This window comes from Nasonia vitripennis, assembly GCF_009193385.2.
Source record: "Nasonia vitripennis strain AsymCx chromosome 5 unlocalized genomic scaffold, Nvit_psr_1.1 chr5_random0006, whole genome shotgun sequence".
In the NCBI taxonomy this organism is placed as follows: Eukaryota; Metazoa; Arthropoda; class Insecta; order Hymenoptera; family Pteromalidae; genus Nasonia; species Nasonia vitripennis.
The window spans coordinates 209,800-226,744 of record NW_022279657.1 but is presented as its reverse complement, the minus strand read 5'-3'; the positions used below and the strand labels follow the sequence as shown (position 1 = coordinate 226,744).

The 16,945-nt window shown below is 36.1% G+C and overlaps 1 protein-coding gene across 1 annotated transcript in view; it reads left to right on the top strand.

Moving 5' to 3' along the window:
• LOC100115493 overlaps positions 1–16,945 on the top strand; it is a 245,950-nt gene that overhangs the window by 87,419 nt on the left and 141,586 nt on the right. Inside the window, exon 5 of the mRNA XM_032602169.1 lies at positions 13,412–13,663. Within this exon, the coding sequence (XP_032458060.1) occupies positions 13,412–13,663 (252 nt within the window). The remainder of the gene's footprint in view (positions 1–13,411; positions 13,664–16,945) is intronic.

Genomic DNA, 16,945 nt, shown 5'->3' with positions numbered 1-16,945 from the left:
GATTATTCGAAGCATCCCTTATATCCGGACCAAATTAGCAGATTACGTCTTGTGATATGCGTCAAAACAGAGCAGTCTTCATTTCTCATTCATCAACAGATATCTTTCAAAAACCAAGTCATATCTGCCCAGATGATCATTTGCAGCATCCCTTTTATCCTGACCAAATCTTCAGGTTACGTCTTGTGATATGCGTGAATGCAGAGCAATCGTCATTTCTCATACACAAACAGATATGTTTAAACAACCAGATCATATCGGCACAGATGTTTATTTGCAGCATCCCTTTTATCCGGGCCAAATTTGCAAATTACGTCTTGTGATATGTGTGAATGCAGAGCAATCGTCATTTCTCATACACAAACAGATATGTTTAAAAAATCAGATCATATCTGCACAGATGATTATTTGCAGCATCCCTTTTATCCGGACCAAATTTGCAAATTACGTCTCGTGATACTTGAATGCAGAGCAATCGTCATTTCTCATTCACAAACAGCTATGTTTAAAAAACCAGATCATATCTGCACAGATGATTATTTGCAGCATCTCTTTTATCCGGACCAAATTTGCAAATTACGTCTCGTGATACTTGAATGCAGAGCAATCGTCATTTCTCATTCACAAACAGCTATGTTTAAAAAACCAGATCATATCTGCACAGATGATCATTGGCAGCATCCCTTTTATCCGGACCAAATTAGCAGATTACGTCTTGTGATATGCGTGAATACATAGAGCAGTCTCTTTTTTAGATTCACAATCAGATATGTTTATAAAACCAAATCATATCTGCCTAGATGATCATTTGCAGCATCCCTTTTATCCGGACCAAATCTTCAGTTTACGTCTTGTGATTTGCGCGAATGCGTAGAGCAATCCCTGTTTTAGATTCACAAACAGATATCTTTAAAAAACCAGATCATATCTGCACAGTTGATTATTCGAAGCATCCCTTATATCCGGACCAAATTAGCAGATTACGTCTTGTGATATGCGTGAAAACAGAGCAGTCTTCATTTCTCATTCATCAACAGATATCTTTCAAAAACCAAATCATATCTGCCCAGATGATCATTTGCAGCATCCCTTTTATCCTGACCAAATCTTCAGGTTACGTCTTGTGATATGCGTGAATGCAGAGCAATCGTCATTTCTCATACACAAACAGATATGTTTAAAGAACCAGATCATATCGGCACAGATGTTTATTTGCAGCATCCCTCTTATCCGGGCCAAATTTGCAAATTACGTCTTGTGATATGCGTGAATGCAGAGCAATCGTCATTTCTCATTCACAATCAGATATGTTTATAAAACCAAATCATATCTGCCCAGATGATCATTTGCAGCATCCCTTTTATCCGGACCAAATTTGCAGATTACGCCTTGTGATATGCGTGAATGCAGAGCAGTCGTCATTTCTCATTCAAAATCAGATATGTTTATAAAACCAAATCATATCTGCCCAGATGATCATTTGCAGCATCCCTTTTATCCGGACCAAATTTGCAGATTACGCCTTGTGATATGCGTGAATACATAGAGCAGTCTCTGTTTTAGATTCACAATCAGATATGTTTATAAAACCAAATCATATCTGCCTAGATGATCATTTGCAGCATCCCTTTTATCCGGACCAAATCTTCAGTTTACGTCTTGTGATTTGCGCGAATGCGTAGAGCAATCGCTGTTTTAGATTCACAAACAGATATCTTTAAAAAACCAGATCATATCTGCACAGTTGATTATTCGAAGCATCCCTTATATCCGGACCAAATTAGCAGATTACGTCTTGTGATATGCGTCAAAACAGAGCAGTCTTCATTTCTCATTCATCAACAGATATCTTTCAAAAACCAAGTCATATCTGCCCAGATGATCATTTGCAGCATCCCTTTTATCCTGACCAAATCTTCAGGTTACGTCTTGTGATATGCGTGAATGCAGAGCAATCGTCATTTCTCATACACAAACAGATATGTTTAAACAACCAGATCATATCGGCACAGATGTTTATTTGCAGCATCCCTTTTATCCGGGCCAAATTTGCAAATTACGTCTTGTGATATGTGTGAATGCAGAGCAATCGTCATTTCTCATACACAAACAGATATGTTTAAAAAATCAGATCATATCTGCACAGATGATTATTTGCAGCATCCCTTTTATCCGGACCAAATTTGCAAATTACGTCTCGTGATACTTGAATGCAGAGCAATCGTCATTTCTCATTCACAAACAGCTATGTTTAAAAAACCAGATCATATCTGCACAGATGATTATTTGCAGCATCTCTTTTATCCGGACCAAATTTGCAAATTACGTCTCGTGATACTTGAATGCAGAGCAATCGTCATTTCTCATTCACAAACAGCTATGTTTAAAAAACCAGATCATATCTGCACAGATGATCATTGGCAGCATCCCTTTTATCCGGACCAAATTAGCAGATTACGTCTTGTGATATGCGTGAATACATAGAGCAATCGTCATTTCTCATTCACAAACAGATATGTTTATAAAACCAGATCATATCTGCACAGATGTTTATTTGCAGCATCTCTTTTATCCTGAACAAATTTGCAAATTACGTCTTGTGATATGCGTGAATGCAGAGCAATCGTCATTTCTCATTCACAATCAGATATGTTTATAAAACCAAATCATATCTGCACAGATGATCATTGGCAGCATCCCTTTTATCCGGACCAAATTAGCAGATTACGTCTTGTGATATGCGTGAATACAGAGCAATCGTCATTTCTCATACACAAACAGATATGTTTAAAAAATCAGATCATATCTGCACAGATGATTATTTGCAGCATCCCTTTTATCCGGACCAAATTTGCAAATTACGTCTCGTGATACTTGAATGCAGAGCAATCGTCATTTCTCATTCACAAACAGCTATGTTTAAAAAACCAGATCATATCTGCACAGATGATTATTTGCAGCATCCCTTTTATCCGGACCAAATTTGCAAATTACGTCTCGTGATACTTGAATGCAGAGCAATCGTCATTTCTCATTCACAAACAGCTATGTTTAAAAAACCAGATCATATCTGCACAGATGATCATTGGCAGCATCCCTTTTATCCGGACCAAATTAGCAGATTACGTCTTGTGATATGCGTGAATACATAGAGCAATCGTCATTTCTCATTCACAAACAGATATGTTTATAAAACCAGATCATATCTGCACAGATGTTTATTTGCAGCATCTCTTTTATCCTGAACAAATTTGCAAATTACGTCTTGTGATATGCGTGAATGCAGAGCAATCGTCATTTCTCATTCACAATCAGATATGTTTATAAAACCAAATCATATCTGCACAGATGATCATTGGCAGCATCCCTTTTATCCGGACCAAATTAGCAGATTACGTCTTGTGATATGCGTGAATACAGAGCAATCGTCATTTCTCATTCACAAACAGATATGTTTATAAAACCAAATCATATCTGCACAGATGATCATTGGCAGCATCCCTTTTATCCGGACCAAATTTGCAGATTACGCCTTGTGATATGCGTGAATACATAGAGCAGTCTCTGTTTTAGATTCACAATCAGATATGTTTATAAAACCAAATCATATCTGCCTAGATGATCATTTGCAGCATCCCTTTTATCCGGACCAAATCTTCAGTTTACGTCTTGTGATTTGCGCGAATGCGTAGAGCAATCGCTGTTTTAGATTCACAAACAGATATCTTTAAAAAACCAGATCATATCTGCACAGTTGATTATTCGAAGCATCCCTTATATCCGGACCAAATTAGCAGATTACGTCTTGTGATATGCGTCAAAACAGAGCAGTCTTCATTTCTCATTCATCAACAGATATCTTTCAAAAACCAAGTCATATCTGCCCAGATGATCATTTGCAGCATCCCTTTTATCCTGACCAAATCTTCAGGTTACGTCTTGTGATATGCGTGAATGCAGAGCAATCGTCATTTCTCATACACAAACAGATATGTTTAAACAACCAGATCATATCGGCACAGATGTTTATTTGCAGCATCCCTTTTATCCGGGCCAAATTTGCAAATTACGTCTTGTGATATGTGTGAATGCAGAGCAATCGTCATTTCTCATACACAAACAGATATGTTTAAAAAATCAGATCATATCTGCACAGATGATTATTTGCAGCATCCCTTTTATCCGGACCAAATTTGCAAATTACGTCTCGTGATACTTGAATGCAGAGCAATCGTCATTTCTCATTCACAAACAGATATGTTTAAAAAACCAGATCATATCTGCACTGATGATTATTTGCAGCATCTCTTTTATCCGGACCAAATTTGCAAATTACGTCTCGTGATACTTGAATGCAGAGCAATCGTCATTTCTCATTCACAAACAGCTATGTTTAAAAAACCAGATCATATCTGCACAGATGATCATTGGCAGCATCCCTTTTATCCGGACCAAATTAGCAGATTACGTCTTGTGATATGCGTGAAAACAGAGCAGTCTTCATTTCTCATTCATCAACAGATATCTTTCAAAAACCAAATCATATCTGCCCAGATGATCATTTGCAGCATCCCTTTTATCCTGACCAAATCTTCAGGTTACGTCTTGTGATATGCGTGAATGCAGAGCAATCGTCATTTCTCATACACAAACAGATATGTTTAAAGAACCAGATCATATCGGCACAGATGTTTATTTGCAGCATCCCTCTTATCCGGGCCAAATTTGCAAATTACGTCTTGTGATATGCGTGAATGCAGAGCAATCGTCATTTCTCATTCACAATCAGATATGTTTATAAAACCAAATCATATCTGCCCAGATGATCATTTGCAGCATCCCTTTTATCCGGACCAAATTTGCAGATTACGCCTTGTGATATGCGTCAAAACAGAGCAGTCTTCATTTCTCATTCATCAACAGATATCTTTCAAAAACCAAGTCATATCTGCCCAGATGATCATTTGCAGCATCCCTTTTATCCTGACCAAATCTTCAGGTTACGTCTTGTGATATGCGTGAATGCAGAGCAATCGTCATTTCTCATACACAAACAGATATGTTTAAACAACCAGATCATATCGGCACAGATGTTTATTTGCAGCATCCCTTTTATCCGGGCCAAATTTGCAAATTACGTCTTGTGATATGTGTGAATGCAGAGCAATCGTCATTTCTCATACACAAACAGATATGTTTAAAAAATCAGATCATATCTGCACAGATGATTATTTGCAGCATCCCTTTTATCCGGACCAAATTTGCAAATTACGTCTCGTGATACTTGAATGCAGAGCAATCGTCATTTCTCATTCACAAACAGCTATGTTTAAAAAACCAGATCATATCTGCACAGATGATTATTTGCAGCATCTCTTTTATCCGGACCAAATTTGCAAATTACGTCTCGTGATATTTGAATGCAGAGAAATCGTCATTTCTCATTCACAAACAGCTATGTTTAAAAAACCAGATCATATCTGCACAGATGATCATTGGCAGCATCCCTTTTATCCGGACCAAATTAGCAGATTACGTCTTGTGATATGCGTGAATACATAGAGCAATCGTCATTTCTCATTCACAAACAGATATGTTTATAAAACCAGATCATATCTGCACAGATGTTTATTTGCAGCATCTCTTTTATCCTGAACAAATTTGCAAATTACGTCTTGTGATATGCGTGAATGCAGAGCAATCGTCATTTCTCATTCACAATCAGATATGTTTATAAAACCAAATCATATCTGCACAGATGATCATTGGCAGCATCCCTTTTATCCGGACCAAATTAGCAGATTACGTCTTGTGATATGCGTGAATACAGAGCAATCGTCATTTCTCATACACAAACAGATATGTTTAAAAAATCAGATCATATCTGCACAGATGATTATTTGCAGCATCCCTTTTATCCGGACCAAATTTGCAAATTACGTCTCGTGATACTTGAATGCAGAGCAATCGTCATTTCTCATTCACAAACAGCTATGTTTAAAAAACCAGATCATATCTGCACAGATGATTATTTGCAGCATCCCTTTTATCCGGACCAAATTTGCAAATTACGTCTCGTGATACTTGAATGCAGAGCAATCGTCATTTCTCATTCACAAACAGCTATGTTTAAAAAACCAGATCATATCTGCACAGATGATCATTGGCAGCATCCCTTTTATCCGGACCAAATTAGCAGATTACGTCTTGTGATATGCGTGAATACATAGAGCAATCGTCATTTCTCATTCACAAACAGATATGTTTATAAAACCAGATCATATCTGCACAGATGTTTATTTGCAGCATCTCTTTTATCCTGAACAAATTTGCAAATTACGTCTTGTGATATGCGTGAATGCAGAGCAATCGTCATTTCTCATTCACAATCAGATATGTTTATAAAACCAAATCATATCTGCACAGATGATCATTGGCAGCATCCCTTTTATCCGGACCAAATTAGCAGATTACGTCTTGTGATATGCGTGAATACAGAGCAATCGTCATTTCTCATTCACAAACAGATATGTTTATAAAACCAAATCATATCTGCACAGATGATCATTGGCAGCATCCCTTTTATCCGGACCAAATTTGCAGATTACGCCTTGTGATATGCGTGAATACATAGAGCAGTCTCTGTTTTAGATTCACAATCAGATATGTTTATAAAACCAAATCATATCTGCCTAGATGATCATTTGCAGCATCCCTTTTATCCGGACCAAATCTTCAGTTTACGTCTTGTGATTTGCGCGAATGCGTAGAGCAATCGCTGTTTTAGATTCACAAACAGATATCTTTAAAAAACCAGATCATATCTGCACAGTTGATTATTCGAAGCATCCCTTATATCCGGACCAAATTAGCAGATTACGTCTTGTGATATGCGTCAAAACAGAGCAGTCTTCATTTCTCATTCATCAACAGATATCTTTCAAAAACCAAGTCATATCTGCCCAGATGATCATTTGCAGCATCCCTTTTATCCTGACCAAATCTTCAGGTTACGTCTTGTGATATGCGTGAATGCAGAGCAATCGTCATTTCTCATACACAAACAGATATGTTTAAACAACCAGATCATATCGGCACAGATGTTTATTTGCAGCATCCCTTTTATCCGGGCCAAATTTGCAAATTACGTCTTGTGATATGTGTGAATGCAGAGCAATCGTCATTTCTCATACACAAACAGATATGTTTAAAAAATCAGATCATATCTGCACAGATGATTATTTGCAGCATCCCTTTTATCCGGACCAAATTTGCAAATTACGTCTCGTGATACTTGAATGCAGAGCAATCGTCATTTCTCATTCACAAACAGATATGTTTAAAAAACCAGATCATATCTGCACTGATGATTATTTGCAGCATCTCTTTTATCCGGACCAAATTTGCAAATTACGTCTCGTGATACTTGAATGCAGAGCAATCGTCATTTCTCATTCACAAACAGCTATGTTTAAAAAACCAGATCATATCTGCACAGATGATCATTGGCAGCATCCCTTTTATCCGGACCAAATTAGCAGATTACGTCTTGTGATATGCGTGAAAACAGAGCAGTCTTCATTTCTCATTCATCAACAGATATCTTTCAAAAACCAAATCATATCTGCCCAGATGATCATTTGCAGCATCCCTTTTATCCTGACCAAATCTTCAGGTTACGTCTTGTGATATGCGTGAATGCAGAGCAATCGTCATTTCTCATACACAAACAGATATGTTTAAAGAACCAGATCATATCGGCACAGATGTTTATTTGCAGCATCCCTCTTATCCGGGCCAAATTTGCAAATTACGTCTTGTGATATGCGTGAATGCAGAGCAATCGTCATTTCTCATTCACAATCAGATATGTTTATAAAACCAAATCATTTCTGCCCAGATGATCATTTGCAGCATCCCTTTTATCCGGACCAAATTTGCAGATTACGCCTTGTGATATGCGTGATTGCAGAGCAGTCGTCATTTCTCATTCAAAATCAGATATGTTTATAAAACCAAATCATATCTGCCCAGATGATCATTTGCAGCATCCCTTTTATCCGGACCAAATTTGCAGATTACGCCTTGTGATATGCGTGAATACATAGAGCAGTCTCTGTTTTAGATTCACAATCAGATATGTTTATAAAACCAAATCATATCTGCCTAGATGATCATTTGCAGCATCCCTTTTATCCGGACCAAATCTTCAGTTTACGTCTTGTGATTTGCGCGAATGCGTAGAGCAATCGCTGTTTTAGATTCACAAACAGATATCTTTAAAAAACCAGATCATAGCTGCACAGTTGATTATTCGAAGCATCCCTTATATCCGGACCAAATTAGCAGATTACGTCTTGTGATATGCGTCAAAACAGAGCAGTCTTCATTTCTCATTCATCAACAGATATCTTTCAAAAACCAAGTCATATCTGCCCAGATGATCATTTGCAGCATCCCTTTTATCCTGACCAAATCTTCAGGTTACGTCTTGTGATATGCGTGAATGCAGAGCAATCGTCATTTCTCATACACAAACAGATATGTTTAAACAACCAGATCATATCGGCACAGATGTTTATTTGCAGCATCCCTTTTATCCGGGCCAAATTTGCAAATTACGTCTTGTGATATGTGTGAATGCAGAGCAATCGTCATTTCTCATACACAAACAGATATGTTTAAAAAATCAGATCATATCTGCACAGATGATTATTTGCAGCATCCCTTTTATCCGGACCAAATTTGCAAATTACGTCTCGTGATACTTGAATGCAGAGCAATCGTCATTTCTCATTCACAAACAGCTATGTTTAAAAAACCAGATCATATCTGCACAGATGATTATTTGCAGCATCTCTTTTATCCGGACCAAATTTGCAAATTACGTCTCGTGATACTTGAATGCAGAGCAATCGTCATTTCTCATTCACAAACAGCTATGTTTAAAAAACCAGATCATATCTGCACAGATGATCATTGGCAGCATCCCTTTTATCCGGACCAAATTAGCAGATTACGTCTTGTGATATGCGTGAATACATAGAGCAATCGTCATTTCTCATTCACAAACAGATATGTTTATAAAACCAGATCATATCTGCACAGATGTTTATTTGCAGCATCTCTTTTATCCTGAACAAATTTGCAAATTACGTCTTGTGATATGCGTGAATGCAGAGCAATCGTCATTTCTCATTCACAATCAGATATGTTTATAAAACCAAATCATATCTGCACAGATGATCATTGGCAGCATCCCTTTTATCCGGACCAAATTAGCAGATTACGTCTTGTGATATGCGTGAATACAGAGCAATCGTCATTTCTCATACACAAACAGATATGTTTAAACAACCAGATCATATCGGCACAGATGTTTATTTGCAGCATCCCTTTTATCCGGGCCAAATTTGCAAATTACGTCTTGTGATATGTGTGAATGCAGAGCAATCGTCATTTCTCATACACAAACAGATATGTTTAAAAAATCAGATCATATCTGCACAGATGATTATTTGCAGCATCCCTTTTATCCGGACCAAATTTGCAAATTACGTCTCGTGATACTTGAATGCAGAGCAATCGTCATTTCTCATTCACAAACAGCTATGTTTAAAAAACCAGATCATATCTGCACAGATGATTATTTGCAGCATCTCTTTTATCCGGACCAAATTTGCAAATTACGTCTCGTGATACTTGAATGCAGAGCAATCGTCATTTCTCATTCACAAACAGCTATGTTTAAAAAACCAGATCATATCTGCACAGATGATCATTGGCAGCATCCCTTTTATCCGGACCAAATTAGCAGATTACGTCTTGTGATATGCGTGAATACATAGAGCAATCGTCATTTCTCATTCACAAACAGATATGTTTATAAAACCAGATCATATCTGCACAGATGTTTATTTGCAGCATCTCTTTTATCCTGAACAAATTTGCAAATTACGTCTTGTGATATGCGTGAATGCAGAGCAATCGTCATTTCTCATTCACAATCAGATATGTTTATAAAACCAAATCATATCTGCACAGATGATCATTGGCAGCATCCCTTTTATCCGGACCAAATTAGCAGATTACGTCTTGTGATATGCGTGAATACAGAGCAATCGTCATTTCTCATACACAAACAGATATGTTTAAAAAATCAGATCATATCTGCACAGATGATTATTTGCAGCATCCCTTTTATCCGGACCAAATTTGCAAATTACGTCTCGTGATACTTGAATGCAGAGCAATCGTCATTTCTCATTCACAAACAGCTATGTTTAAAAAACCAGATCATATCTGCACAGATGATTATTTGCAGCATCCCTTTTATCCGGACCAAATTTGCAAATTACGTCTCGTGATACTTGAATGCAGAGCAATCGTCATTTCTCATTCACAAACAGCTATGTTTAAAAAACCAGATCATATCTGCACAGATGATCATTGGCAGCATCCCTTTTATCCGGACCAAATTAGCAGATTACGTCTTGTGATATGCGTGAATACATAGAGCAATCGTCATTTCTCATTCACAAACAGATATGTTTATAAAACCAGATCATATCTGCACAGATGTTTATTTGCAGCATCTCTTTTATCCTGAACAAATTTGCAAATTACGTCTTGTGATATGCGTGAATGCAGAGCAATCGTCATTTCTCATTCACAATCAGATATGTTTATAAAACCAAATCATATCTGCACAGATGATCATTGGCAGCATCCCTTTTATCCGGACCAAATTAGCAGATTACGTCTTGTGATATGCGTGAATACAGAGCAATCGTCATTTCTCATACACAAACAGATATGTTTAAAAAATCAGATCATATCTGCACAGATGATTATTTGCAGCATCCCTTTTATCCGGACCAAATTTGCAAATTACGTCTCGTGATACTTGAATGCAGAGCAATCGTCATTTCTCATTCACAAACAGCTATGTTTAAAAAACCAGATTATATCTGCACAGATGATTATTTGCAGCATCCCTTTTATCCGGACCAAATTTGCAAATTACGTCTAGTGATACTTGAATGCAGAGCAATCGTCATTTCTCATTCACAAACAGCTATGTTTAAAAAACCAGATCATATCTGCACAGATGATTATTCGCAGCATCCCTTTCATCAGGACCAAATCTGCGGATTACGTCTTGTGATATGCGTGAATACATAGAGCAGTCGTCATTTTACGTTCACAAACAGCTATGTTTAAAAAACCAGATCATATCTGCAAAGTTGTTTATTTGCAGCATCCCTTTTATCCGGACTAAATTTGCAAATTACGTCTTCTATGTGCGTGAATGCAGAGCAATCGTCATTTCTCATACACAAACAGATATCTTTAGAAAACCAGATCATATCTGCACAGATGTTTATTTACAGCATCTCTTTTATCCTGACCAAATCTGCAGATTTAGTCTTGTGATATGCGTGAATGCAGAACAATCGTCATTTCTCATACACAAACAGATATGTTTAAAAAACCAGATCATATCTGCACAGATGATCATTGGCAGCATCCCTTTTATCCGGACCAAATTAGCAGATTACGCCTTGTAATATGCGTGGTGTACATAGAGCAATCCTCATTTCTCATACATAAACAGATATCTTTTGAAAACCAGATAATATCTGCACAGATGATTATTCGCATCATCCCATTTATCCTGACCAAATTTGCAAATTACGTCTTGTGATATGCTTGAATGCAGAGCAATCGTCATTTCTGATTCACAATCAGATATGTTTATAAAACCAGATCATATCTGCACAGATGATTATTCGCAGCATCCCTTTCATCAGGACCAAATCTGCAGATTACGTCTTGTGATATGCGTGGATATATAGAGCATTTGTTATTTCTCATTCACAATCAGATATGTTTATAAAACCGAATCAGATCTGCCCAGATGATTATTGGCAGCATTCCTTTTATCCGGACCAAATTAGCAGATTGCGTCTTGTGATATGCGTGAATACATAGAGCAATCGTCATTTCTCATTCACAAACAGATATGTTTATAAAACCAGATCATATATGCACAGATGATTATTGCAGCATCCCTTTCATCAGGACCAAATCTGCGGATTACGTCTTGTGATATGCGTGAATATATAGAGCAGTCGTCATTTCTCATTCACAATTAGATATGTTTATAAAACCAAATCATATCTACCCAGATGATTATTGGCAGCATCCCTTTTATCCGGACCAAATTCGCAGATTACGTGTTGTGATATGCGTGAATACATAGAGCAATCGTCGTTTTACGTTCACAAACAGATATGTTTAGAAAACCAGATCATATCTGCACAGATGATTATTGGCAGCATCCCTTTTATCCTGACCAAATCTGCAGATTACTTCTTGTAATATGCGTAAAAACAGAGCAGCCGTCATTTCTCATTCACAAACAGATATGTTTAGTAAACCAGATCATATCTGCACAGATGATTATTCGCAGCATCCCTTTCATCAGGACCAAATCTGCAGATTAAGTCTTGTGATATGCGTGAATACTTAGAGCAGTCGTCATTTCTCATTTACAAACAGATATCTTTAAAAAACCAAATCATATCTGCACAGATGATTATTTATTTGCATGGTGCGCCCGGAGCACCACGCTTTCCTTCGCGTATCCGTGGTTAACCAGACGGCTGGGGTTATCGCGAATTGCACAAAGGAAGATACACTCGCGTGTAGATTTAACAAAGCAAAAGTATATTGTCCGAATTCCAAACGCAAATACAAAATGAATTGTCTGCTATCCTTAAAGTCCTAATTTTGTGACATACGAGCGCGCGAGATCTAAAATCTCAGCGCTCGTTACAGTAAATATAGCTGATTAATGTAAAATGTTTTAGAACCCGGTCACTTTTTGTAAACTTCTTTTTATGAAAAATTTATCAAATATTAAAAAAAATTTTTTTTTGCCGTATTATAATGTATTCATGTTTATATTTATCATGAACCACATATTTATCATGAAATAATTGTCATTCTGAAATGATTTACTAGTACTGGTGAATTTTTACAAAATTGATCATTTTACTGTTTTAATATAGTGTATATTTGAATCTTGGCACAGTGTTGATAGATGTTTATAAAAGGAAGGGTAATTAACGTTTTGCTTTTCATAATTCTTCGTATCTATTTAGTTTTGAGTAATTGTTTACTGAGCACTCGTAGTGTCGGTAAAAGTTAGATTTCGGACCTCCTTAATACTCGCGCTTTCACTTTCACGTGCTTTCTGACTGAATAAAAAGAAACAAAATATACAAACAAATGTATATTATTCTAAAATTGTAATAGTTTAATTTTGATGAATTATTAGCAATAATCATGAAATGTTCACATTGCATTTATGGAATAGAAATAATTTATACGTGTTTTTTCTTAGATCAACAGGAGGCAACATTATTACTTCTATAACTAGAATGAAAAAAAAAAAAAAAAAATCAGATTTTGATAACTTTCGTATCCACGAATTTGACAAAGAAATTGGAAAAAATATAAATTTAAAATTGTATGAAGAAAAGACTATGAAATTCTTACATCACTGTTTTTCGCAGCTGGAAAATGCTCACGTAAATTTGGCTATAGAATTAGTTGATACTGTTGGAGAAACAATTGGGAAGAAATATGACTTTAGGTGAGAAATGTTTTCAACAAAATATAAGAACATTCATTTTAAAGGACTATGATTAAAATTTTTTCTTTATTTATTAAGTTTATTTTTAATATGTATTATTTTCTTGCGGAAATAGCTGTCTTATAATGACCATAACTAAAAGCAAAACGCAGTTCTTCGCAACCGCATAATTTACACGTTCGATTTTAAAATATTCTTTGTAAATTATTGACAAAATGAAAAGTAAATATTGTAATGAGTGGCGAGATATTCGTATTCTCGCACGTTCGTGAACCGCGAGCTGAAAAGTTAGGCTAGTATATGCGCTGTTGAACTGTTAACTGTTGTACTAACGGCAGACCGCGGAGAAGGAGTTAGGGAGGGAACTTGTCTAGGATAATGTCCGCCAGTTCCGTAAGTCTATCGCTACGGGATTGCCGAAGTAGACCTAGATTGACGCCTCCGACATTTATGGTAAAACGCTTTTGGACGCTAGGAGGTCGAATCGACGGTGCTCTTTTACATCACAGAAATAAAAAATTCGTAAGAGTGCCTTTAATATTACCTTTTCCTGAATCCTTTTAGAATGCTTGCAAAGCAAAAAAAAATTCTTGAAAAGAGATGTTGGATTGGTGGATAAATAAAGACACTGTGAGGTTCATAATAATTGTAAATATATTGTTAAAAGTAAGTGACATAAGCCACGAGTCGGCAATACATCCGTTCAGCTCGGAGTCTAACAGGCAAAAGAGAGAGTATAGTACAGTATCGCATAGTCTGACTCCACGGAGCCGAGTATACAGTATAGTATGCGCTTAGAGTATATATGCGAGGCATGCGCACTATGTTCGCGTTTCCTCGAGCTTGTCTTGTTGCACGAAATCGTCGTCAACCAGTAGATGGCCCGATGAGTACCTTTTTTATGCATTACGACTGCATAAATTCAGATATTACAACACGCCTCCTGAATTTTACAGTCGTGATATTTTTACATTATAATTCGATACATTTGTGTTACATGAGTTTTTAATTTCTCATAAAATTCGTCATCGCATTTTAGATTAATTGAATTAAGAGCATTCAAGTGAACTTGAGTTTTACAACTGAACTTGGCGATTATTACTTTGAACTTGGATTTTACAGTTGAACTTGGCGATTATTATTTTGAACTTGAGTTTTACAGTTGAACTTGGCGATTATTACTTTAATATAAAGCGTTTATACAAAATCCCAAGTTCAACTGTAAAACCCAAGTTTAAACCTTTAAGTCTTAAACCTTTTCTATTGTTTAGGAACTTTGTTTTATCCAGACTCTTTGTGAAGATGTCTGCTAGATTAAATTTTGAGTCAACTTTTACAATGTCGATTTCGCCCATTTCGTAACTTTCGTTTATATAATGATATTGCACTTCGATGTGCTAAGACTTTGGAGTAAAATTTCCGAATTTAGCGATCGCGATTGCTCCAGAATTATCTTCGTATATTGTTGTAGGATCATATAAATCTATATCGAAAGATTCAGTTAACAATTGTCTTATAAACAATATTTCAGAGACTGCTTCGGATAGAGCAACGTACTCTGCGAATGTCGAACATTTTGTTACCGCACCTTGTTTGTGGGGTTTTCAAAAGATTACATTTTCAAATAATCTAATTACGTATCCGGTTGTGGATTTTCTATCTATATTGTCACCTGCAAAATCGGAATCTACCATATACTCTAGTATTTCGCTTTTTACATTATTACAATATGTTAGTTTTGAGTCTTTAATCTTATACAAATATTTTAAGACTCGCATTGCATACTTATAGTGAGTTTGATCAAAGCAACTTTGATATCGACTTAAATAATTTACGCTGTATGATATATCTGGCCTTGTGCCTGAGCTGATATATAATAATTTGCCAATCAGATTTCTATACATAATTGTTTCATCTATTTCGCTAGCTTGCTTAATTTTAAGTTTATCTCCATTGGAGTATCATATAGTGTGGCATTTTCTAGATTATATTTAGCAGCTAAAGATACAATATACTTAGTCTGACTCTAAGTCAATTTATCTCTATTATCACTGTAATCAATATCAATACCAATGTATTGACTAACTTTTCCCATATCTTTCATTGCAAATCTTTTCATTAGACTAGATTTAACTTGTTTTATTTTGTTTTTATCTTTGCAGCAAATTAAAAGATCATCTACAAAGACTAGTATGTATATTGTATCTTTGGTTGTATTATTTATATATAAACAATAATCATAATTACTTCTAACAAAGTTTAAACTTGAATGAATTTATTAAAGCAATTATATCAAGCTCTTGAGCTTTCTCTGAGTCCATAGAGTGCCTCATGCAATTTGCAAACTTTATTGTCTCCGGTTTCATAACCTTTAGGTTCATTGATATATACTTCTGTTTTAACATAGCCATTCAGAAAGGCTGTTTTTACATCCATTTGTTCTATGTACAAATTATTTTTGCAGCTGTATGACAATAAAATTTTCAAAGTTTGCATTTTACCTACAGGTGAATAGACATTATCGATGTATCTTGTGCTATATCGGAGTGTCGGTTCAAAGGTTGCGTTTTGTTGTACATAAATCAATGCCAACATGGCGCCGCGCCGAGATAAGCCTCCCGATAAGTGTCGCGGAATTTTGCATGTTGCAAACAAAAAACAGCAACAACAGCAGTTTGTGTAATTTGTGATGAGGCATATCATTTTAGCTGTCTCAGGCAAAAGAACGAAAACTATAAGTTTATTGGAAATAACCTCATAGTTTGCTCGGAACACAGCGAGCGAAATATAACCTCAAAAATTGAAGAGGAACCTCCGAGTGAGTCAGCAGCAACCAAACGGATAGCAATTTCCTTGCGTACTCAGATGTTATAAAGTACCCAAGACTAACCCAAAAAAAAGTTCCTAAAATATCCGTAAGGAAAAACAGTGATAGCAGTATTGATGTCATGAAGACTGTTATTGAATGCCTCACAGCTGAAAAAAATATCCAAACAAAAAACATCTATGTCAACAAAAACGAAGAAGTCATTATAAGCTGTCTTAATGATAATAGTGCGGATTTGACAGAGACAGTGTTAAAAGAAAAGTTGGTGGACCAATGTGATATCATGAAGAATGAACTAAAAAATCCGAAGATAGAGATAGTAGGTATTGATAGTCACACAAACATGGAAATCACGGATATTGACAAGGACATTAATGAAAGGAACTTCAGTCATTTTGAAAAACGAGGCCAAGCTATACACATGTACAAGAATAATCATACCAGCTTGAGTACGG